At 38.8% G+C, this 21,963-nt stretch overlaps 1 protein-coding gene across 2 annotated transcripts in view; it reads left to right on the forward strand.

Annotated features, from left to right (window-relative positions):
• Nucleotides 1-21,963, forward strand: part of fbxl17 (F-box and leucine-rich repeat protein 17) — a 229,773-nt gene that overhangs the window by 153,326 nt on the left and 54,484 nt on the right. For both annotated transcript variants that reach the window (XM_040050698.1, XM_040050699.1), the window contains exon 9: nucleotides 5,135-5,211. In XM_040050698.1, coding sequence (XP_039906632.1) covers nucleotides 5,135-5,211 — 77 coding nt within the window. The remainder of the gene's footprint in view (nucleotides 1-5,134; nucleotides 5,212-21,963) is intronic.

The raw sequence follows: 21,963 nt of genomic DNA on the forward strand, positions 1-21,963 counted from the left end.
TTAACTTCTTTTTTTTTAGAAGCCAATACTGCTCACCCATCACACAGTAGCCTTTAAAATCTAATTTTGTCTTAATTTTTTTCAGTGAGCTACGTACTGAATGCAGCTTTGCAGTGGTAGTGAGCAAGTTGGGGAAATATGGTTGGGCAAATTTAATTCCAAGATAAAAATTGCAGATACATATATATATGTATATGTGTGTGTGTGTGTGTGTGTGTGTGTGTGTATATGTATATATATATATATATATATGTATATATATTAGTATTTTCATCGTAATCTGTACTCCATAGTCTGTCAAACTTTTGGGTCTTATTTACATCTGAGGATCCTAGAGAGAAAATTTTGTTAATCAGAAGATAAGTAAGTTAAACTCTTTTTTTTCTCTCTGAAAAAATACCAAAGGAAGCGTGAATATGTATGAGCAAAATATATATTTTACCTGATGGTATAAAACAAATATAGCTCCATCTAGAGCTTTAAGTTTTCAGAGAAATAATTAAATTGTTTATTTACCGTTGAGAGTATTGAGAGTTCTACATATTGGCTCAGTAATGGGACAATAACATCTTTCTTTCTTTCAGGTAGCAGATGTGCTGCATTCATTAAAAACAACTTTTAAAAAAAAATTTAAACTATGATTTTAGAGTTGAAGAAAGGCTGCATTCTTTGGCAGGCGGCATTAGCTGTCTTGGAAACACAGTTATATCTAAAATGTTTTAGAGTTAGAGTAATCCATACCACTGCTCCTTCAGGTCCAGTGGTATGGATTTAGTAATTCAGTTTAGATAGAAATTTTGCATCTGACTTTGCTTTTACGAATGATAAACTTTAACAATTCCCCGGTTCTCCAAGCACTGAACCACAGTTAGATCCTGTTGAGGTTTAACTGTAAAAACAAGATTAAGAAAGGAGGGACACTTTAATTGTTTACCTCTAGCTGTTTGTGCTGGCATTACAGAGACAGTAAACTACAAGATGACCCCTGATGAGACTCACTTCCTTTGGTCCTTTATCCCCTCACTACTCGTGTACACATGTGGTACTTAGTTATCATAGAAACCATTTTATTGTCATTTTATTGGAACAGATAGCCTGGAGCTGTGTATTAGCTAGCTGCATAACTGTACGATATACAAGATGCTTGAACGTCATCCTCCTCATCCTCCTTTTCTTCTGGTGCTTTCCTTTCATTCATTCATTCATTCATTCATTTATTTATTTATTTATTTATTTCATTTTTAAAATCTTCATCATTTCATGGTACACAAGTACAGCGGTTAGCACTATGGCCCTTGGAGTGTGACTGTAAGTGTATAAAAATGCTTAGGCGAAGAAAAAAAAGCGCATCATCGAATGTGTGAATGAGACTCGTAGCAAAAAAGCATTTAAGTGCTCAAATAGAGTAGAAAAGTACTATAAAAGTACTATAAAAGTACCATTCCATTTACAATTTACTCAAGTCTTTCTGTATGGAGTTTGCAAGTTCTCTTGAGTCCGGCCTGCATTTCCTCCTAGAATCCAAACACATGCTTTCATTTGATTGGCCGTAGGTGTGCATGAGGGCATGAGCTGTTTGTGATGGACTAGCATCGTGTCCAGAATCTAACTTGCCTCTCACGCAGCATCAGATGGGTTAGGCTTAAGCCCTCTGCAGCTCTTGTTGAATAAGTGGTGAATCATTGTCTGTCTGCTTCTTCTTCACTTATCATTGCCTCAGTAATTTAGTACAAAGTAAAACATTTTTTTTGTTTTTCAGTTTCCTGATTCTTTCCTCTCCATTATTCTGACATTTCGTTATCTTCTAGCTTATCATTTCTACTCCTTGATTTTCTTCTTCAGTGATATTTCTCTTCTTGCCTCTTACACTGTTTTATCATCCCCGCATCACCAGATTTTTCTGTCACTTCATCAGTCCACCTCTGTTTCAAACTGCTTTTCTTAATCCTTCATCTGACATCAGCTGTGTCATTCTGTCAACAACTAACCTCTACATCTATTGTCTGCTTTCCTCATCATATCCACCACCTTTCTGTCTTTCTAATGTTTTTCTTTCTAAAACGTCTTTAATCATTATCATTTTCCTTTTCCTCTTCTTCACCCCACCCTCGTCCCCATTTACCAGTAGTTTCTCAACAACATTGCAATGATCTTGTCTTCCTCCGCTTCATGTTTGCATTCATATGTTTTACCAAAATCATTATGCAAGAAGGCCTTATCATATAGCATCCTTCCTTCCAGCATTATCAGGCAGTGCTTTTTTTTTCTCCCTAGATTATGCTCTTATATAAATGAAAAAGAATAAAACCAATGGTCTGAGAATCACCTGTCAAATCTGACAAAAGCCAACCTTGGTGACTTTGCTGCTAAACAATGTGTAAAAAGAAGATTTCCTTGTGAATTTCCTTCTAATTTGCATGCATTTCATCACACTATGAATTCGTTTAGAGTGCTGACACAATCAGTCTCTCAAATGCCATGCTCATTAAGTCTATGGTTATAGTAAGCCAAAAACAAGAACAAGTGCACTTACAAACTCTTAAGGAAATTCAGATAAGACCAGCTTCCCTAAAAACTTTTACTCTATCTTGAAGCAAATAAGAACACAGCTAAATACAAATATTTATCATGTCGTCCCAGTTCTGAGAGCTTCACTCCCGTAACACTTGATATGAGTAATCCATTTTCAGTCCTCCGTACCAACAAAGTGGTCTTTTCTGTGCCAACACCTCAGCTTTCTCACTTTCATGTTTCTGCATAAACAACTAAAAGTAAGATGGGCAATGCTGGAGAAAGGCTTTGAAGCCACCAGCAGTGTCCTGTCACACTCTGCAGATCAGAGAACTTAGGCTTGACCCCCTGGGGCCTTTAAAAGAAAGCAATCTGTTTTTTTAAAAAACCCACCTGCATCTTTACTATAATAATGTATAGGCCTGCCACTCCCTTAAAACTGTTATGAACCTCACTTGTGTGCTTGCATCACGGCAGCTGACTCATGCTGATTGGCTCCTGTGCTCTGTCAAAACATGAACACTATATCCATTGAGGGGTTTTAGCTATGGGGGTCTGTACGCTGTTCAAAAGGATCAGATTGCTAATGCTAGCTGACCTTTGTGGTGTTTGTGCGGTGTTTATGCATCTTGAAGCCCATCCAGGTTGCATGAACCAGGTCTTGGTTATCACTTCGTGCACCTCTGCTTCGTTTTGCTTGGTCTTCTTTTCGATCCCACCTCCTGTCATTTCACCTCACTCAGGCCTTGTTAATGGCCTCTTAGTCTTTCTTCTCTTTCTCCCCCACTTGCTTAGATCTGTCAGTCTCCCATGATGTAGCCCTTCGACTACTGTACAGAAATTTCTACTTACTGTCTCCTGCTGTAGTTACTCTCCCTGCTCCCTCCCGCGTTCATTGATGTCTGATCTAATTGCTTTTGCTCTAACCCTGGGGACCTGGGCACAGTGTAACAAGCTCCCAGAGGATGCACTTCGCCTCGGCCTTTGTCGCAGTCCCTCAATTGCTGCTTTCTTTTTTTATCCGTTTCCTCACCAGCTCTTCCCAGTACATTAATTTATTAGCAGGTCTAATACTGTAGCCCCCCGACAAACAGCATGATATTGTGACCCTGCGGTAACTGATTCTAATCTAAGGCTGGCCACAGCACAATCTTGAGTCAGGAATTGCCAATTTCAACAGGTCTTGTCTGTGTTTTCTTTTATCCCCATCACACAGTAGGCCGCAGACAGAGATACAGAAGAGTAGCCATACAAAGCAAGAAAGGTGGGATGAAGTAAGAAGCAGAGAGGAAAAGAGGAAAATAAACAGGCAGAGATGCGAAGTGACAGTGAAAAAGTGGGTGAAAGACAACCTGATAACACGGAGAGACTCACAGGACCGCTGCAGCAAAAATTTAATAGAAAAGGCAAAATATAAAGATGCAGTCCAGTGAACTAAAGCAGATGGGTCAGTACACATTTTAACAGCTTTGGCTCCACTCAGAAATAAGAATTTCAAAAATATAACACACATTTTAACTTCTCTCTCTAGCACCTGTTTACTCCTTGATTAGTTTGGTGTTATATATATCACACATCAAATGAAATCCATGAACCGGGCAACCTTAAATTCTTCGTGGAGAAAAAAACAAAAGAAATCAATCTTAAGCAAGTCCTTTTCGCTAGATATTAAAGAGGTGCCATAAACAGCACAAAAGGAAAGAAATCTCAGATTCTCACTCATGCTCCTGGACTTTCATTGAGATAAGCCATCCAGATAGTGAGTTAATACATGGAGTGCATTTTGGAGTAACCTCCAGTCGCCAGTTCAGATTCGTGTAAAGCAGATTCTTACAGAGCGCACTGCAAAAGGGGGAAAAAAAGTCCCTCAATAGTACTTCTGTATTTGAGATTTGAAACTCACCTGCAACAGTCAGCTGAACATCACGATTTCTCTCCCACCTCTGTTTTCACACACGAGAGCTGTACAGTATGCATGTGTATGTGCTTCTAGTCTGTTTTGTCTCGTAAATTTTCATGAAAGAACACCAGCGTCAAGATCAAAACATTTTCTCCTGAAGGTTAATGGGTCAAATGCGTTGATCAAAATCTACTTGTTGCACGCACTACTCTCATTAGAGGCATTTAAAGAGAATCATTTGATACAGATACTCTGATCTTCCCCATGGCATTCTCTAGTGTATGCTGTCTGTCTATCACACACACACACACACACACACACACACACACACACACTCACACACTGTGTTGGTCCTTCGGGATCAGACAGTGGACTGAATGCAGATTTGCCTCTTTGAAGTGAGCAGGCCTACAACTAATGTGTGTATGAGAGGCACACACATGCACATATTCACACATACACTCTGGCTGTGTTGATGCATACTTCTTTAATCAGATCGGGTATTTAATTATTAATATGTGTGTTAAAAGATGACCCTGCAGCAGTGCTGTTTAACCTTTACTGTGGAATAATCCGACGTGCCTGTGTGCGTGTGCATAATCGAGGAGGCGTGCGCATTGCATTGCAGTGTTGCCCTCAAGGAATATTGAAACACAATATACACGACGCAGATGCTTCTGGTGATGTTTTAAACATTTATTGTTTTTCTGTGTCTCTTTGTAGGTGTGTGGAAATCATTGCCAAGGAGGGGAGAAGTTTGAAGGAGCTCTATCTCGTGTCTTGTAAAATTACAGACCACGGTAGGATACTTTCAATCACTGTCCCTTTGTTGCAGTCAACCGCCAACATTATCATCATTTCCATTATTGCCCACATTCACCACTGTGATTCAGGACTCATTTGATTTTACAGCTTTCCTCTTATGAGACTTGTAAACAGTGAAAATATTATTGAAAAGTTTCAAGCAGAAGAAAGCAGTGTTAGCTGGAGCTCTTCTGCACATTTACCCACACTAGAGTTTTACCAGAGATTTACCTTTAAGTAAACTCTTTAAATAAACCGAGAAGCATTACTCGGCAGGCCACTCAATGTCAAACCATGCGGTGGTTACTTGATGGCTGACTTTTGTGAATTCTTATATGAGAGGTTAAATAGTGTGCTTTCTGGAGAAATAGTCTTTCAGAGGACATTATATGAGGTATGAAAAGGCTACTCGGGATTTTATACATTTACTTGTGTTGGTGGATTAGAGTTGTTTGTATTGTCTGATGGGGGACATACATGGTGTTTTCATCCTCAGCATACACTCAGGTGTTATATATCTCTTTTATATCCCTGTAGCATCATCTCCTCTTTTTATTTTGTTTACACTACCTTGCCTCTCTGCTTGATTCCATTCTGCCATATGTTTTGCGGAATATTTGAGTCTTTCATCAGCTACAGTACAATACACAGTTGGAGTTCATCGGTACTGAAGCATCAGGAGTGCAATCCTGGTTCTTTGTGTGGCACTGTTTAGTTGTGTTTGTGCATGTGTGCACCCTTCAAATTGCACAAATGACACTCCCAGCAGCGCAGCCGACTATTTTCTTTGGGTGTCTGCTTTCTCCAATCTACTGTTACTCGAGTCTGAAGGGTTTTTACCACTTATGCTATTTCCTGTTATCTTTGCAGCTCAAAATACCCACAATCTGTATCGTAACAAAAGCCAGCCCCCCCCCCAAAATAAATATTTGGTGTGATGCATGATAGCCTGAGTTTGATCGTCAAAAAAAGTTTAATTTGACTTTAAGCTGTAATAATTCCCAACCGCAATGGTTTGTCTGTTTTCTTTTGCTTTTATATTATGTTAATTTGTTATTGTTTGAATAATTCATCTATTCAAATTTCCTGTTCAGAATTTCATAAAGGGACTAATGAGATAATAAACTAATGGATGTTCTGCTTGTTTGTCACATGGGGTTCTCTTATTTTTGATACTTAAATGTGTTAAACTTAAGATAACAAGCCGTCTGTCCTTTTTTTTTTTTTTGATAGTTAGGCTTTTCACCTGTTGACTTTTAAGCGTTGTTTCTTCAGTTTTCTTTTGTTTTGCAACTCACTGTAGTTTGACTCTTTAGCTATTAGAAATTACACAAAACACTAAGCTGTTGCTTGTTAGTACCATGGTGATTTTTCTATAGTCTATCGAACTTTGGCATTTGATTTTCTTGATGTAAATGCAACGTCTGTGAATTGTTTTTAGCTGGTAATTGTTGTTAAAATGTCTATAAAATAAAACTTTAATATACCTGAGTGTCAAACTGGAACTATAGCGCTTGACGTTTATCAACACAGTCGAGAGAAACTCATCGGGCTTTGAGGGGATTTTCATACATAACAGCGCTATTGTTGGATCATGTGGCCCCAAAACACTTGTTTCATTATAAATGGAGAACATGTAAAACAGTGACAAGTGTGGCACCCTGGGCTGACTCCTTGTTTGATTGGTTTTCTTCCATAAAATTTGGAACGTCAACAACAATAAATTATTTCAGGCTTATTGTGTGCAGAAGAACGAGTAGCCCGAACACGCACAGGACAACATCTTGGAATGTGCGATCCACTTGTCTTAATGGATCCAGGATGCTTGGATCCATTGGCAAGTCATTTAATTTTGTTATAAATTGGATTTTAGGCTTTTCCTGTTTGATTTTGCACTTGGAGAAACACCACAGTCAACAATTTATTACTCCGACTCTTGGCTTTTTTCCTGACCGAACTACTTCGATTACATTTGGAAGGCTGCACACTGCCCCACACTACACCACTACAGTTTTCTCTGTTCTCTGCAAAGTAGGGACAAATGATATAGAAAATACTTAATGTTGCCGTCACTAAGCGTTAACCTTCCATAACATAATCATGATTATTTGTGTTGTAGATTGTAGACTCGAATGGTTAATCTCTAACATGAGCTACCATTTGCTAACGATTTCTGTGAATTACACTAACAACAGTCACCTTGACCTTTCTGAACTAGAACCTGAACTGCATTTGCGAGTGAGTGAAACATTATGTGGGCGTGTGTCTACTGGTGTCTGATTAATGACTCCAAAATCACAATAGTACATTAAACCAGGAATGTTCACAGGCGCCCGGTATATATCCCCTTCTCTCTGCTTGTGTCTCTAATCCTTTTGACCAAGATGAATTAGCGATATCTGATCTTCTTCCTTCACTAATGATCCCTCTGGCCCTCTTTGGCTGCTGATAGGGTCTGTGTGTTTTTATGTTTGTGTGTACATTTATCTCTTTCCAGGATAGAGATGCCTGTTCTTAGAGCTCTGTACTCTAACACAATGATTGGTGGATTTCCTGCTTCAGCCTCTGAAAAATTAAATCACAGAAATGAGATTTTACATCTGCCAAGCTGGCCCCTGTTTTTTTCCGCCCATCTCCGCGCTAATTATTTTTATTAATGGCTTCTGTGAGTGCATTTGAGATGTCCACAAGCCTCTTACGTTTGAGTGTTCTGTTTTTTCCTCCCAGCTTTTGCTTCCTGTGTGATTTTATAGGAGCTTTGAAAACAGATATAAAAGGAGACAAAAAGACAGGTTTAGATGACAGAAATGAAAAGCTGGCAATATGTAATTTTACTCCCAGTGCAGATGGTTTCAGAGATTATTTTGTGAGGAAGAGGAAGTAAATGGAAAAAGTGAGGATAGAGCATTTTGGGGTAATGATCTTACTGAAAGCCCAGTTAGTGCCATGGAAAGAAAAAATAACTTCCAAATCTTGTGTGGCATTCATCAAAGAACATCGTACTAATTAGCCTAAATAACATTTTGGTTGCAATCAAAGCAGTATAGAGGTTTGTTAAACACCTGGATTGTCTGATTAGCATATTTCATATGGTTTGTGATTTTCAGCAACTAACACCTACAACTTATGATTGATGATAAATAATGGGCACTGAAAGATTTTATTAAACATCCTAAAGCGTTCTTTTCAGATTTCCTGTGTCTTGCATTACAAGTGGTTTTCTCTTTGGGATACTTAGTCTTCATACACATGGTCTTTTCAATCTTTTCAGACATTTTTGCTGTTCTCATGTTACTTTTAAAGGGATTAACGCCGAACAGAAAGCTATAATCCTAAACCAATATGAAGAATTTAACAATATGATCCAGGCTAAAAGCTACACAATTGTTGCAGCCAAAGGAAAAAAGGAAAGCTGGCAAAGAAAAAAGTTTACAAGATATCTTTCATTAAATTAATGTGTTTATATTCTTATTCCTATTCTTATTGTTATTTCAATATTAGCCTCATTCTTTCAGCTGCAACGCTGGCAGTGTTAAAATAATCTTGGGAGCAAGTAAAGACCAAATGAAAAACATATTTCAAACATGTAGGCATGGTTTGTTTTAGAAATGTTTTATAAAGCTTGCAAGGCTTTTTACAGTTCTGGGATTTACAGTTCACTATGTAAAGGCTATTGAGAGTTCTTGCTGCCAATAGAAAAGAGAAAATGTGTGACTCATTGATGTTCATCAATGGAAGTGAAAGGCTTTAGACAGTGTCTGAAAAACCAGAGACCCTGTCGCTAACCCCCAAGATGCTTGTTGTGCTTTTATGTGTATCTTGGGTAAAACTTATTTACTTTTAATAGTACGGGTGAATCAAGAAGTTGACGTTAAATTAATTATTTTAAATTCATTTGCGTATGTTAGTTACCTTGATCCTTGGTACTCATTTGCTGTATTCTCTTGTTCTTGGAGTCGAGTAATCATAATGGGATACATTTAGTGTAACCAAGACTCAAGGCTGTGCTCCTTCTAAGCAATTCAGAGTCTTGACCCTCTGTTTAAGAAGGCTTTATCTATAAAGTGCCCTCTTATCACTGATGACTTTTGGGACTGCAAAGGCACTTTTGGGACATTTAAAAATTATGTTTAAATATCCGGTTAAGTAGTTAGTCTGAAAGGGAGATACTGGGGTCTAGAAACAAATTTCCCATGTTATAGATTTTGTAGAAAAGAAGGGTCAATTAAAGCCACTAGAGATAATGTAAAGGAAGTATTAATAAAAGAGATTATATTAAAAAGCATTTTCTTCTAGCAACTGGAAAGATACAATGTGGTGATTCACTATAGAGCAATGCAGGTCGCTCACAGACAACACATGCCACTTTATTTTAGAACTATTCGCACACATTTTTGTTATTTATATCGTTATCGGGACGATAGATGTCTTAATATCGGGATATGCGATTTTGGTCATGTCGCACAGCCCTAATGGACACAATTTCTGTAATTTTGTCTCCGCGCAACAATGATTTGTATTTTAGATTAAATAATCAATGTGATTTAAGTGGAGGCTTTCAGCTTTAATTAATCTTTAATTGGTTTTCAAAAGTATCACATTCATATTTATACATGATGCTGCATTTTCAAAGGGCAGACACAAGTGGACAATTAACTAACCTGTAATTTCATTAATAGGTTAGTCGTGTCCTGTCAGTATTGAATGGCCAAATAAAAAGATAAAAGACCTAGATTTAATTCCAGCTTTTGAATTTGCATTTGGTATCTCTACACTGGAACTCTCAATGCGAGGTCCAAGGAGACTTTGAAGCAAGTGACCATTTAGACTGAGAGGTCAAAATTATTATTGGAGAGGTAGTTACAACGGGAATGTAAAAAGAAGGAAAGGACTCGCCAGCTCTGCAACACCAACGAGTGTGAAAGACGGTCAGTGATCACAGAATTCTTTCCTTGGTTTTTTTTTTTTTTTTTTTAAAGAACCCAACATCTGGCAAAATCAAGAAAACTCTGGAGGAGAAAGAGATGTCGTCATAAATGTAAATAGAGAATGTTTACAGCAAGGTGCAAACACCTGGTTAAGCTCTGGAACATGAAGGCAAGATTAGACTTGAATGAATTCTGAAGTGTACAGTTCTTGGATCCAGCCAAATTTTGCAAAACCGATCAGATAACATTTTATAGTGAAAATTGGTAATGACCCACATCATACTGCAAAAGCAACCCAGGAGTTTCTCATGGCAAAGAAACGGGATATTCTTCAATGGCCAAGTCAGTCACCTGATCTCAGCCCAGTGGAGCATGCTTTTCAGTTCCTGAAGACAAAACTGAAGCCAAAAAGACCCACAAACTGAAGGCAGCTTCTGTAAAGGCCTGGCATCTCCAGGGAGGAAACCCAACATTTGGTGATGCCTATTTGTTGTAAATTAAGACAGTCATTGAAAAACAATCCTTACACTTGAAATTCCCTTAGTTTATCCAATTATTTTAGAGCCTCTGAAAATGTGGACTATATATTAAAATTATTAAAATTTGCTGTAATTCCTAAACAGTAAATGTAATACTTTTGTAAACATCTTGAATTCTGCGCTTCAGTCACATCTTTCATGTACAGATGGAGATTTTTTAAGTTGTCATCGTCTTAATACTTATGGACCTAAGTATATATTACAACACCTTTTAAACAAAAAAACCCAAAGTCCATCTCAGTTCTTTATTCCCATAGGCACACGAATGGCGAAGTCTTGGTTTATCCATTTCCCTTGCTGAATTAAAAGTACCACTATGTCATGGGTTTGAAAGCTGATCCTGATGAGAAAACCCCCTTAGCCACTCTCCCAGTGCTAATCAGATCTCTACACCACCACTTTCTTCCTCATCTGACTGACCCATACACTGGTAGTGGCCCATACTGTATCTTCAACACACCTGGATCGACAGCGATACCGCCTCGTCTGCTCTCTCTCCTGTGCTCATCGCCTTTGTGCTCCTTTTGTTCTTACGCTGTGTGTGTTTTGCATTCGCATGCATTCAATGGTGTCTACGCTGTTAGTGCATGTACATCTGTCTGTGCTTATCTTGTCCCTTGTAGCCCACCTGCATTATCCAAAGACAGAAACAGAGACCTTGGCACCTCCTTTCCTTACATATGGTAATTCTCCTGCTTCACCCGCGCACCTCTCCATGATCCTTTACTTTGTCAGTCGTGGCCTCCTGTGTACATCTGTATGAATACGAGATCGAGCAAGACACCTGTGGGAGACGGTACAAGTGAGAGGAAAGAAAAGGAGAAGCTTTGGTCTGCTTTTAGAGGACTTCCAGCAGAGCTAGTATAACATTGGGAAGGGGGAGGAATGATTTCAGACTTTCAGAGAGATGGAAGTCAAATCCTCTTCATTTTTGTGTACACAGTACAGCGTTTGGTGATTCATATATTGAATAATCTAAATATTTCTCAGCCAAATAGTGATTATAGGACAAACTTTTTTTTTCTTGCACTGCTGATAGAAAGTGGAAGCTAAAGTGAAGCTTTACGGAAACGTGATTAAATACCCGGCGTTTAAATCAGTTTACTTTCAGCTCAGGTCAATTTGAGGCAAATCGTGCATGTAGAGTAGCCGTCTGACGTCTTCTCTAAAGCAGTGGCCGCTTAGAAATCAAGGATATCATTATAAATGTTTTGGAAATACTTCATGTGGAAGTGTCTTCTGTCCCTAATAAAAAATCTTGACAGTGACAGCCCATCATCCAGACTTTTGTGATTGTGTTGTGAGGGATTGAGCTACTCAGTTGTGAATTCCATTGTTATGTCCATCTGTATTTACCCATCTGTCAGCTTGTGAGATTATTGTTGTCATTCAGTTTTTAGTGTCTTATTCTCTTATTTGATCACCCCCTTCGTAGCTCTCACATAGTCAACATGCATCCACATTTTTCTCCCCTTTTCTGTTTTTTTTTGGGTTGCCTTCAATCCTGTTCCAAGACCAAACCCCTTCCTCCTCTTTTCCCCTCTTATTGCTATTTCCATTCATCTTTCAGCGCTCGCTTTCATCTGAGGTGCTTTACTCTAAACGCGCTGAACGGTGATAGATGGGGCTTGCGTGCTCCTCCCCTTGAGCGGAGGAGTGAAGTATTGCTGTGTGTGCTTCGTTACTGCTGCGTGTGTATATCTTTGCAACTCTGTGCTTGTTTACATGCTTTTGTGTGAGCGTTTGCGTACTTTTAACAGGTTTTCATTGCCTTTGGGCAAATTTTGATACCCACTCACTCCCTAGAGTATTGTAGTGCTTTTTACAAGGTGAGGTTACTTTGCATGAAAGCACAGAAACTATCTTACTGACGATGAAAATACATCTGATTGTTATCTTCCCCTGTATCGTATGATGGGGCTGTAAGGGTATACTGTTACACAAGAGTTCTTGTGCTTTTTAAGCTTAATCCAGGTTTAACATGTTATTTTTCTGCACAATTTGTGGTTTTGATTAACTTGTCATAACCTGCAGAACAACACTGGGATCAGTGCATTAAAGAAAAATCATCGTCAGTTGTATTTAAATGTGACTTTACCTCAGAAGGATACAGTAAAGATATCAAACACTGTTATGCTGACTATTCCTTAGATCACTTTTTTTTTTTTCTTCCTACTTTCTTTGTCACATCTGTTTCGCTCCGAGAATTAGTTTTCCATGTTTCTTTTTTTAGCTGTTCAGCACCATATATGCCTAAGTGATGTGAAACATAATGTAATGTAAACTTAGATAGTGTAATAGCTTGTTTGCTCCTCTATCTGGCATTCAGTAGGTAAATAACGTAACCCTAAGAGCAGCTGATTAAAATGCGCAGAGCAGTACAGCAGATTTATGTGGGCTGGTAAGGGGAGCGAGTCAATAGACAATCTTTGTCTGTTTTTATCGCCACTGTGCGTGTGTGTGTGTGTGTGTGTGTGTGTGTGTGTGTCAAGTATGAAACATTTCACGGTTTCTGGGCGTGCAGCTTAGCATGAGTAGAAATCTTGATATCCCTGATCGCTAGTATACATCTGTATTTTTTTTAACCTGAGACTTTTGTTATTTAATGCCTTGGTGTTACACAAACACTGGCAGAGACATTTTTTTTAGCTTGTTAGGTTTATTCAAGTCCACTTTAGAGAACACCAAAAATCAGTATGCTGAAAGAAATTCATTAAACAGTATAAATGTTTTAAATAAATGTTTTAAGTTGTCTGAGAAATGACTGTGGTGTAATTATAATTGAGGCACATACAATTATTTGCATTTACATTTATATACTTGAGAGAAACAAACTGCTCGGTGATTAGTAAGTGTTAGAAAATCACTGGAGTAGATGGTAACAGTGGTTACTGTCTAATGCCTTTCTTTAACATTTGACATGTAAAAATCAGCTCTGCATGTTTGACTCATGTTTGTGTTTAGTTTTTGGGTAATTATCTAGTCTTTGAAATGTTGTTACCTCGTTGTTCTTGGATTCTTAAGGTGCCTTCGGTTTTCTGGTCAGTATAACCTTAACAGGCTGGGCCCGGCAGACGTCACCAGTCAGGGTGCATATCTGAGGGAACTCAGAGAGGTGAACTTGATTTTAATTTTTTGACCTCAGGGCTTGATTACACAATAGACTTGAAGCACTGGCTGAAAGAAATTGTCATTCTGGAGACAGTTATATGTAGCTCAAGGAAATCCCTGTATGGCTGAACTTTTTTAGTTAATTTTACCAAGAACAGTATGCAAGGAATTTAAAAGCAGCTCAATGGATCGTGCCCTAGAGACACCAGAGAACAGCGGCTTCCACCGATGCTGTGCCTTACCAGTCCAATAAGAGAACAACTGACATGTCTCTAGTCCTTGGGTCAGCCAGTGACAATTGTAGCTCAGTGTCAGCTGACTTCATTCTTGTCTTGTGTCACAATCACCTCACCTCTTCCTCAATCTGCTTCCGTCCACGGCTCTCGTGGTCCTTACTTGTCTGCTACCACACATGTTCCCAAGACAGTTCCCCGACAGGTTGAAGGCTTGTTTTTTCCTGCTGTTGTGGAGCCTCTGACTTGACAAAGCTTGTTTATGAGTTGACCAACATCTCAAACTGTAAAATACAGTATTAGTATTTTGATCTTTGTTTGTGTGCTTTTGTTTGTTTGTCTGAATAAAATAGTTTTATTACTTTAACGTGCCTGCCTGGAATGCTATATTTATAAGACAAACCGTATCCCATGTCTGAAAAGGGCTATATGGTAAGGATCAAACTCATAACACGGTTTGTTATCTCTGCAACAGTACCTGCACACTGGGGAAAAAACAGCGAGGATTATGAGGAGTTCATTAAACTGGACTTATGGCAAGTCCACCTGATTGCTGAAGGATGCTGACATTTGTTCTTTCTTATCAACTGCTAGTGAAAATCATTATTAATTAATCTACCTGTTTGGTTTTATTCATCAGTAAATTAGTTAGTTTGTGTTTTGCCAAGAAAAGGTGATGACTTAAAATGCCTTCTTTTAACCAATCAATTGAAAAAACATAAAGTTGCTATGAAAGGGAGCACACCCCTACTTCTACAAAACTAGCACCCCTAAATATGCAAGGCAGCCTTTCTGTAGAGAAAAGAAGAATAACCAGTTTCTCACCAGTTGTGAGTTTGGAAAGTTCATTAGGTAATATACAGGAAAATTGAGACGGTGACAGGTAACGAGGGAGCAGAAACAGCTTGAGAGGCTGGATCTGAACCTCACATGGAGAAGGCATTTAGCTGCATGACTGCTCCTCAAGTGCAGAAGTGCGCTTATATAGGATTCCAATCTACAGATACTCCATAGTCTGAAGTATATAAGTTGAGATTTCCATTTCCTTACATCAGCCTGTGGTGGTATTTGCAGATCGGAGAGCTGCGCAAAGAGGCTGAAATTGAATTAGTTTCCATATATTGTCCTCTTCTCCTCTTTCTCCTGCTAAGCCCTGTGGTCTATCCACTGTTTGCCTTATGGGGTAGAAAAGCGAGGGGGGCTTAAGCTGTGAAGGCTGAAGCTTACGTCGTCGACCATCTTACTGGTCACACACTTTCTCTCTCACACCCGCTAACACACGCGTACTCTTGCTTCGGGGATTACAGCTGGGCAAGCCTCGTTTGCATTTACACACACAGACTCGAACGCAATCACACAGACAGTACACACATATTATAGATGCACTTTTGAGCTTTTGCTAATATCCTCCGTCTCACACACACATCAGCCAACTTCAGCACACACGCTTTCCTGTAACTTGTGGAGAAAAAAATCCTTAAGCCTCTGCTATTTTAGGCTTAAATCTGTGAAGGGGAAGCACTGAAATGACTTGGGCGTATGTGTTTATGTACAGATTTATGCAAATGCATTTGTCCTCTCTGTGTACACAGACGTATGTGTTCCTCTTTATGAGTGAGTGCGAGAGTGTGCGTGGCGCCACAGGATGTAATCATGTATCTATGAGCTGTTGGATGACAATAGTGTTTTCGTTTTTAATAGAGGTAGCCTTAGTAACAATAGGCCCCATGTGTGTTTATGAAGCTTTGATATAAATGGTCCATTTGTTCTTTCTCTATCTCACTCCGACAATCTCTCCCTCTTCCTTTCAGGCCTGCAGTTCCTAATAATAGTACACTTTAACTGTGCCCATGGGACACAATAACACCAAGCTGTGTAAGTGTAGGAGATGTCCCTGTTATTGCTGGCTACAAGGAATTTGTTTATAGAAGTGAAACATTGCATTTTCTTATTTCTCTTATTAGTTTCATTGTGTGTCTCTGAGTCTGAAAGTATTTCTCTAGAGGCGGCATCACATCCACTGTGCCATTGCTTCCGAGTAGTACTGATACAACCCGTGGACAGGTGTAAAATGCTCAGTGTTGCTATAATAACTTGGAGGCTTCTGTTTTTTTTACTGTGGTTATCACGTTTTATTTTCTTGTTCTTGCCAACTTTCTTCCTCCTCCCTGTCTTGCGCTCTTATTCAGCCTCAATCTCCTCATCTTCCTCCTACTCATCTCTCTCTCTGCTGGGAATGCAGGTGTCCTTTAAGTTATGTGGGCGTTGATGTAAGTTGTTGCCCTGACTTGAGAGGTTTTAATAGTAAAGTACCCTGTTGAGGGTTGTGTAATTAGCTCTAGTTTAGCAGAGCGCTTTAAGAAGATGACAATTTACTGTTCATGAAAGAGGTATTTTGTTTTTCTCTGACATGCTTTTGATCCTGTATTATCGCTTTAGCTGATTTACCTACTTTTTTTTTTTTTTTTTTGAGAAATGTTTGTTTTCCCCGTTTTTTTTTTTTTTTTTTTTTTTTTTTTTTTTTTTCCCCCCTCACCCAGTTGTTGAACCAAGTAACACTGATTTTAGAGTTGTTCAAGCATCGGCATTCAAGGGATGAACCAGAATTGTGTCGGTATGACAGAAATTTAAATAACGTTTTTGTTATTAGCAACCTGTTCCCATTTCTATAGTTGAATCAATGGAAAATGCCAACGTTAACAGCAGATATAAAAAATGATTAAATAGGAAAAAACCTGTCAGGCCTAAAACACTCTGTATTTTCTTAAGAAATAGGGGGGGGAAAATCCAGCAAAGACCTGAAACGAGACCCAAGAGACACATCGACCCATCGATGAAGAGTCATCAAAAATGATCACAGTCAAGAAGCCATTCTCAACACAAGAAAACATTGAGAAAAGGCTAAGGTATGTTAGATTTCTCAAGAACAGGACTGAAATCAGAGGCAACAGCTCATATGATGATGAATCCAAACACGGTGGAGGCTCTGTCATGGTTTCAGCCAGGGTGTTGAAGATCTCGTCAATATTGATGGAATTATGAATGTAGATCAATTTTGATCAATACCATCTGGAAAGTGTCTGATTGGTATTGTCTGGAAAGCTTATCTGGATAGAAAAGTGTGGGATCATCTTGACAGAGAATGAATAAAACAGGGAGCCAATATCCAAACAAGAGCTTTGGATGTAATTCAGGAAGCCTGGAGAACTTTTCCTGAAGAGTATTTAAAGAAAAAATTACAAGAAAGCTTAGCTAAGAGACTTCAGGCTGTGTTGAGTAAAAGATGGTCATATTAAATATTGACTTTTAAGCTTGTTAGAATTGTACAAACTCTGTATTTGCCTCGTATACTGTATTGTCATATATGTTTGCAATGTCTCAATACTTCACTGTACCTATTTCCTATTTTCCTAGTGAAGTACAGTATAAAGATATACAGTAAGAGTGACTCAAGACTTTTGCACAGTACTGTATTTACAGTTTCACTTCCTAATTGTAACATCTCATCTTACCAGTAGCAAAATATAAAGAGATAAAATGAATATTGAACAGAATTGAGTTCATCTTATTAGTGTGGCTCTGCACAACATTCCCAATTTCTCACGTGGCCCCTTGGGAAAATTAATTGCCCATCTCTGCTGTAAATGATTCAGCTGTCCAAGTGAGTGAGCCGTGACCTTTTAGATGCAGTAATACTGCATGTTTAACTAATGTTGTAGCCTCATCATATAAAAATAACCCCAGTTGTCCTTTCGCATTTTCCCAGTATGTTAATTTTTCTTATTTAGTCATACAAAGTCCACTACGTAAAGGCAAAAAGCAGCACAAGATGTAAAACTAAAAGAAAATCTGGATGCCGTTTTTGCTCTAGGCCAAGCTCTTTAATTGAGATGTGTTCTTCACCGTTGAGGCTTAAAAAAACTTTTTATTCAGTTTGAATGTCACTCACCTTTTTCTTGTAGCCTCAGAATAATTTCTCTGAAAAAACTACAATTACCCCAAACGATCACACCAAAACTGTTGTCACTCCTAACACTGTCAAAATGAAAAATAAGTAAATAAATTACTTACAACTTGGCCTACTCAATTTGAATTTCAGTTTCCTAACATGTGATTAGCGACATTTTAATCTGCTGCAAGTCAATAGCAGCATGCTGCTGTTAAGATTGTGTTAGAGTTCAGTTACACTCGATATTACAAACTTTCTTCTTAGAAGGTCACTCACTCCCTCATTTTTCTACATCTGTATATTTGAGAGATAATGCCACTGCTAATCCCTTGCAAGGTCAGTGCTTGTATTGGATGATTATCCCCCACTGTTTATTCATATTTCCTGCCGATGTCATTTCCTCCTGCTGGCTCAGACCTTTGACCTGTCATTTACCTCCCATAGTTGCCATGGTTTACTCCACCTCGGCGGCCGCCGTCCGAGAGAACATCCCCGTCTTTATCTCTGTAGGATTCTTCTGCTTACAGGAAGGTTACTGAAGTATCTAAATGTAAAATCTATTTGTACTTAAAGGTCACATTTCATTTGGATTCCTAATATCATCTTTTATTTTGTTTTGTTTTTTTTGTTTTTTTTCATTGGCCCCTAAAGTTTTTCATTCCTTTTTTGCCCCCTTTTCTCTGTCCGTGTGATGTCCTCTCATGCTGTTACTTCATTGTTTGACAAATGCATTGTACATCATTCAGCTGACAGAGAATGGCCATAATACATAATGCATTGGCCGTGTTTAAATGGCTCAGCTCATGACTCTTAAATATGTTTCAGCAGCAGTTCTGGCAAAAAGCCACAGTGTCACACCGGGTGCTGGATATTCCCCCCTCATCATTTGATCAATGGCACTGATAAAAGTAGAGCAAAGCCCCCTGACATTAGACAGAATGTGTGCATTTGTACGTGTTTATATAATAAAAGGCATGTATAATTCGCTGCTCTTTATACATAAAAGGAGTGGGAAGTTGCTGTCTTGGCACAAATCGTGATTTACTCCAATACAGCATATGTACTTCATTCAGCATATGCCTGTTTTGTATCATGTATAAGATTGCATAGGATTCTTTGATTGGCAGTAAGGTTATTCCCTTACCTTGAAGCTAAAAGCACACACTTCCTTAGTGTTTGCCTTCTAACAACCTCTTTATTATTTTGGAAGTTTCCATAAATTCCATCTGGTGTTAGCACAGGGCTTGTTTTAGTTTGTTACCAGTCAAGAATTTTTTTGTTTATTGTACTTGAATTAAGCCTGCAATGGTTTAAACCTGTTCAGTATTACCTTTGCCAGGATATTAAAGTTTTTTCCAGCATATTACTTTTGTGTAAAACATCTCAAGGCACACATTTTTTAAAACAGTAAATTAATATTGTTTTCAATTATTTGTTCAAAACAAATCAGGCTGACTATTCAAAGTGACTTCAGGCTACAAATTGAGTAGCCCTGGTTTATGACTTCAGCTTAATGAATGCAAAAACAGATGAAAGGTGATTAAAATCCTGAGGGCAAGCTAAAATAGATGATTACCTTTGTTAATTCACTTAAAGTTAATTGAAAATTTTAAATGCGAATTAGGATTTAATATTGCTTTTTGATGTAGCATATATGTTCCTCAGTGTGACAGCTGTACGACACACATTGATACTGGCCCTTGCAGTGACTGTAGAGCAATAAATAATAGTCCAGCACCCAATAGGCACTCGTGTTTTAGACCTCAGTCACACAGGCTTAGAGACCAGTTAATGTCCTCTGGTAACTACCCCTTGCAAGTGGTTTCTGGCAGTCTTAGATGAACTTGTTTACAAAGAGAGGGCTTGTGATTGCTTTGTTCTCTAGCAGATTGCTGGTGTTACCCATAGTCTGCATGGAAGACACCAACTTGTCTGTAAACATTTGCCAACTACTCTCTTAGTAGTAAAACTGTGAAAGCTTTGATGGAAACTGTTTGCATTCAAAATAAAAGTGCACCACTGCACAAACATGTTTCAAAAAACCTTTGATTTTGCAGGTAACTGGTCAGAGAGTAGTAGGCAAGTGAGTACAGACAAGTTGGCATGCAGACCTACAGGCGGGCATGGCAATCAGCTAGCAACCAAAGCAACTACAAGGAGTATTTTTTCCTTGATTCCAAGTGAAATAAGAATTCTCCCATTTACACAGTAACTACTTCATCGTGGTCTCCTTCCTGCCTCTCCACACAACGTTATATTCCTCACACTCTTGTCTCTACCTAGATGTTCTTGTTTGCTACTCAAGTCTGTCCATGCCTCACTTCCTCTTTACATATTCTAATCTTCCTTTTCCCCTCTGCCCTGCTCCTATCCACTCTCCTTCTGTTATCAGTCTGTCCTGTAAAGCTTCATTTACAGAGCAAGCCTAATCAGATGTGTACCAGTGGAGGGCAGTTTGTGAGAGCAGTGTGTGGCCCGATAGATAGGAAGGCTTAACAGAAGGGGAGCGCGTTGTAAGCCCTCAATTATATGCGTGACACCCAGATACAGGAAAGAGACACTTGGGGGGCCTGTTTGCGCTATTGCTCATCTGGGTGTCATTTTTGGTTGTGTGAGGATGGGTTTATATGCATATCATATTGTTCACTGCAGTGTGCATCAAGTGAAAAACTGACTGTGGAGTGGTTTGTCAGCTATGGAGTGAGCACATGCTATTAAAGCGCGTGTGCCTTCTGTTTTAGGCACAATTATTATGAACAGTGAATTTTTTCCCCCCCCCCTTTTTTTTTTTCCAAAAATGACACACATGCCTGTAGGTATCTACTATGTGTGAATATTGTGTAGATGTTTGTGAACGTTTGTCTTTCAGGTGTGAGCATGTTAAGAATCAGTGATTGTGAACAGAGCAGATGTCCTCGTCTCCGTGCTTGTCAATGACACATTCATGTTAAAAAATGAAAACAAACTTCAAATGATTACACGTTATAAGAAAATCTTTCCTGAACATGCATACAGCCATCCCTGGAAAGGCTTAATATACTGTTACTGTCTCCATTTAAACTTGCTAAAACCAGCAGATGATATTCAAGTGTGTTTTTAAGCCTTTGGAAAATAGTGGTTATAATAGGCTAAAACTGGTAGATAAGGCAGGTTAGTAAAATGTTATTGAAACCTTCATCCACAAGCACTAACCTAAACAAGAGCTCGGTGTGGATGGCAAAAAGGGGGCTATGTAGAGGCTGTTCTTTTCCTCGCTATTTTCAAGGCTGTTTAAGGCCTATGGCGAGGCTCTGTAGTGTTGAACCCACGAAGACACCAGAGTGGAATCAGATGAAGTACGAAAAGGTGAGCTCAGGAGAGCAAGTAATGAATTGTGTTTGAACATTTCTGCTGTTAAGGTTCACTGCTTCAAGGCTGCCTACCTCTGCAGATAGAATATTCATCTGTTGAGTTGTCCCACAGAGGCATCAAACCTTTAGCAAAAAAATAAAAAAAAGAAAGAGAAAAAGGAGAAAAAACTGTGTAGCTTGACCTTCCTTTTCTGCTTTATCGTGCAGCCTCCAGTACAAAAACCCCCCAAAACAAAACAGAGCTTTATTTGACAATATCCATATAAAAGTTTTTTTGTTGACCTGTAACATTTGACCATTCTTTGAGGTTTTGCAGTGAAAGGTTGATCACTTGTGTGTCCATTATTAAAAGTATTATGTATTAAATGTCTCAAAGCTAAAGTCAGTCAGTGCTTGAAATGGATCGTTATGTGTATTTCCAATGCTTAAGCATTGATGGGTAAAGCCCAGTCACACGTGCCTAGAGACTGGATGGCAACTCCCTGGAAACATGTGGTCACTGGGGAAAAATGTGTTGTCCCAGACTGGTTGGCGAGTGTTTGCTGGAGGATGTTTACAGTGGCTGGGAAATCAGCCCCCAAACCCCCGGTCATGTTGGTCAGTCTGATCAGAGACACCCCTTGGCAACCACAGGTCTC

The sequence above is a fragment of the Simochromis diagramma genome, unplaced genomic scaffold (assembly GCF_900408965.1).
Source record: "Simochromis diagramma unplaced genomic scaffold, fSimDia1.1 OVJJ01000131.1, whole genome shotgun sequence".
Lineage (NCBI taxonomy): Eukaryota > Metazoa > Chordata > Actinopteri > Cichliformes > Cichlidae > Simochromis > Simochromis diagramma.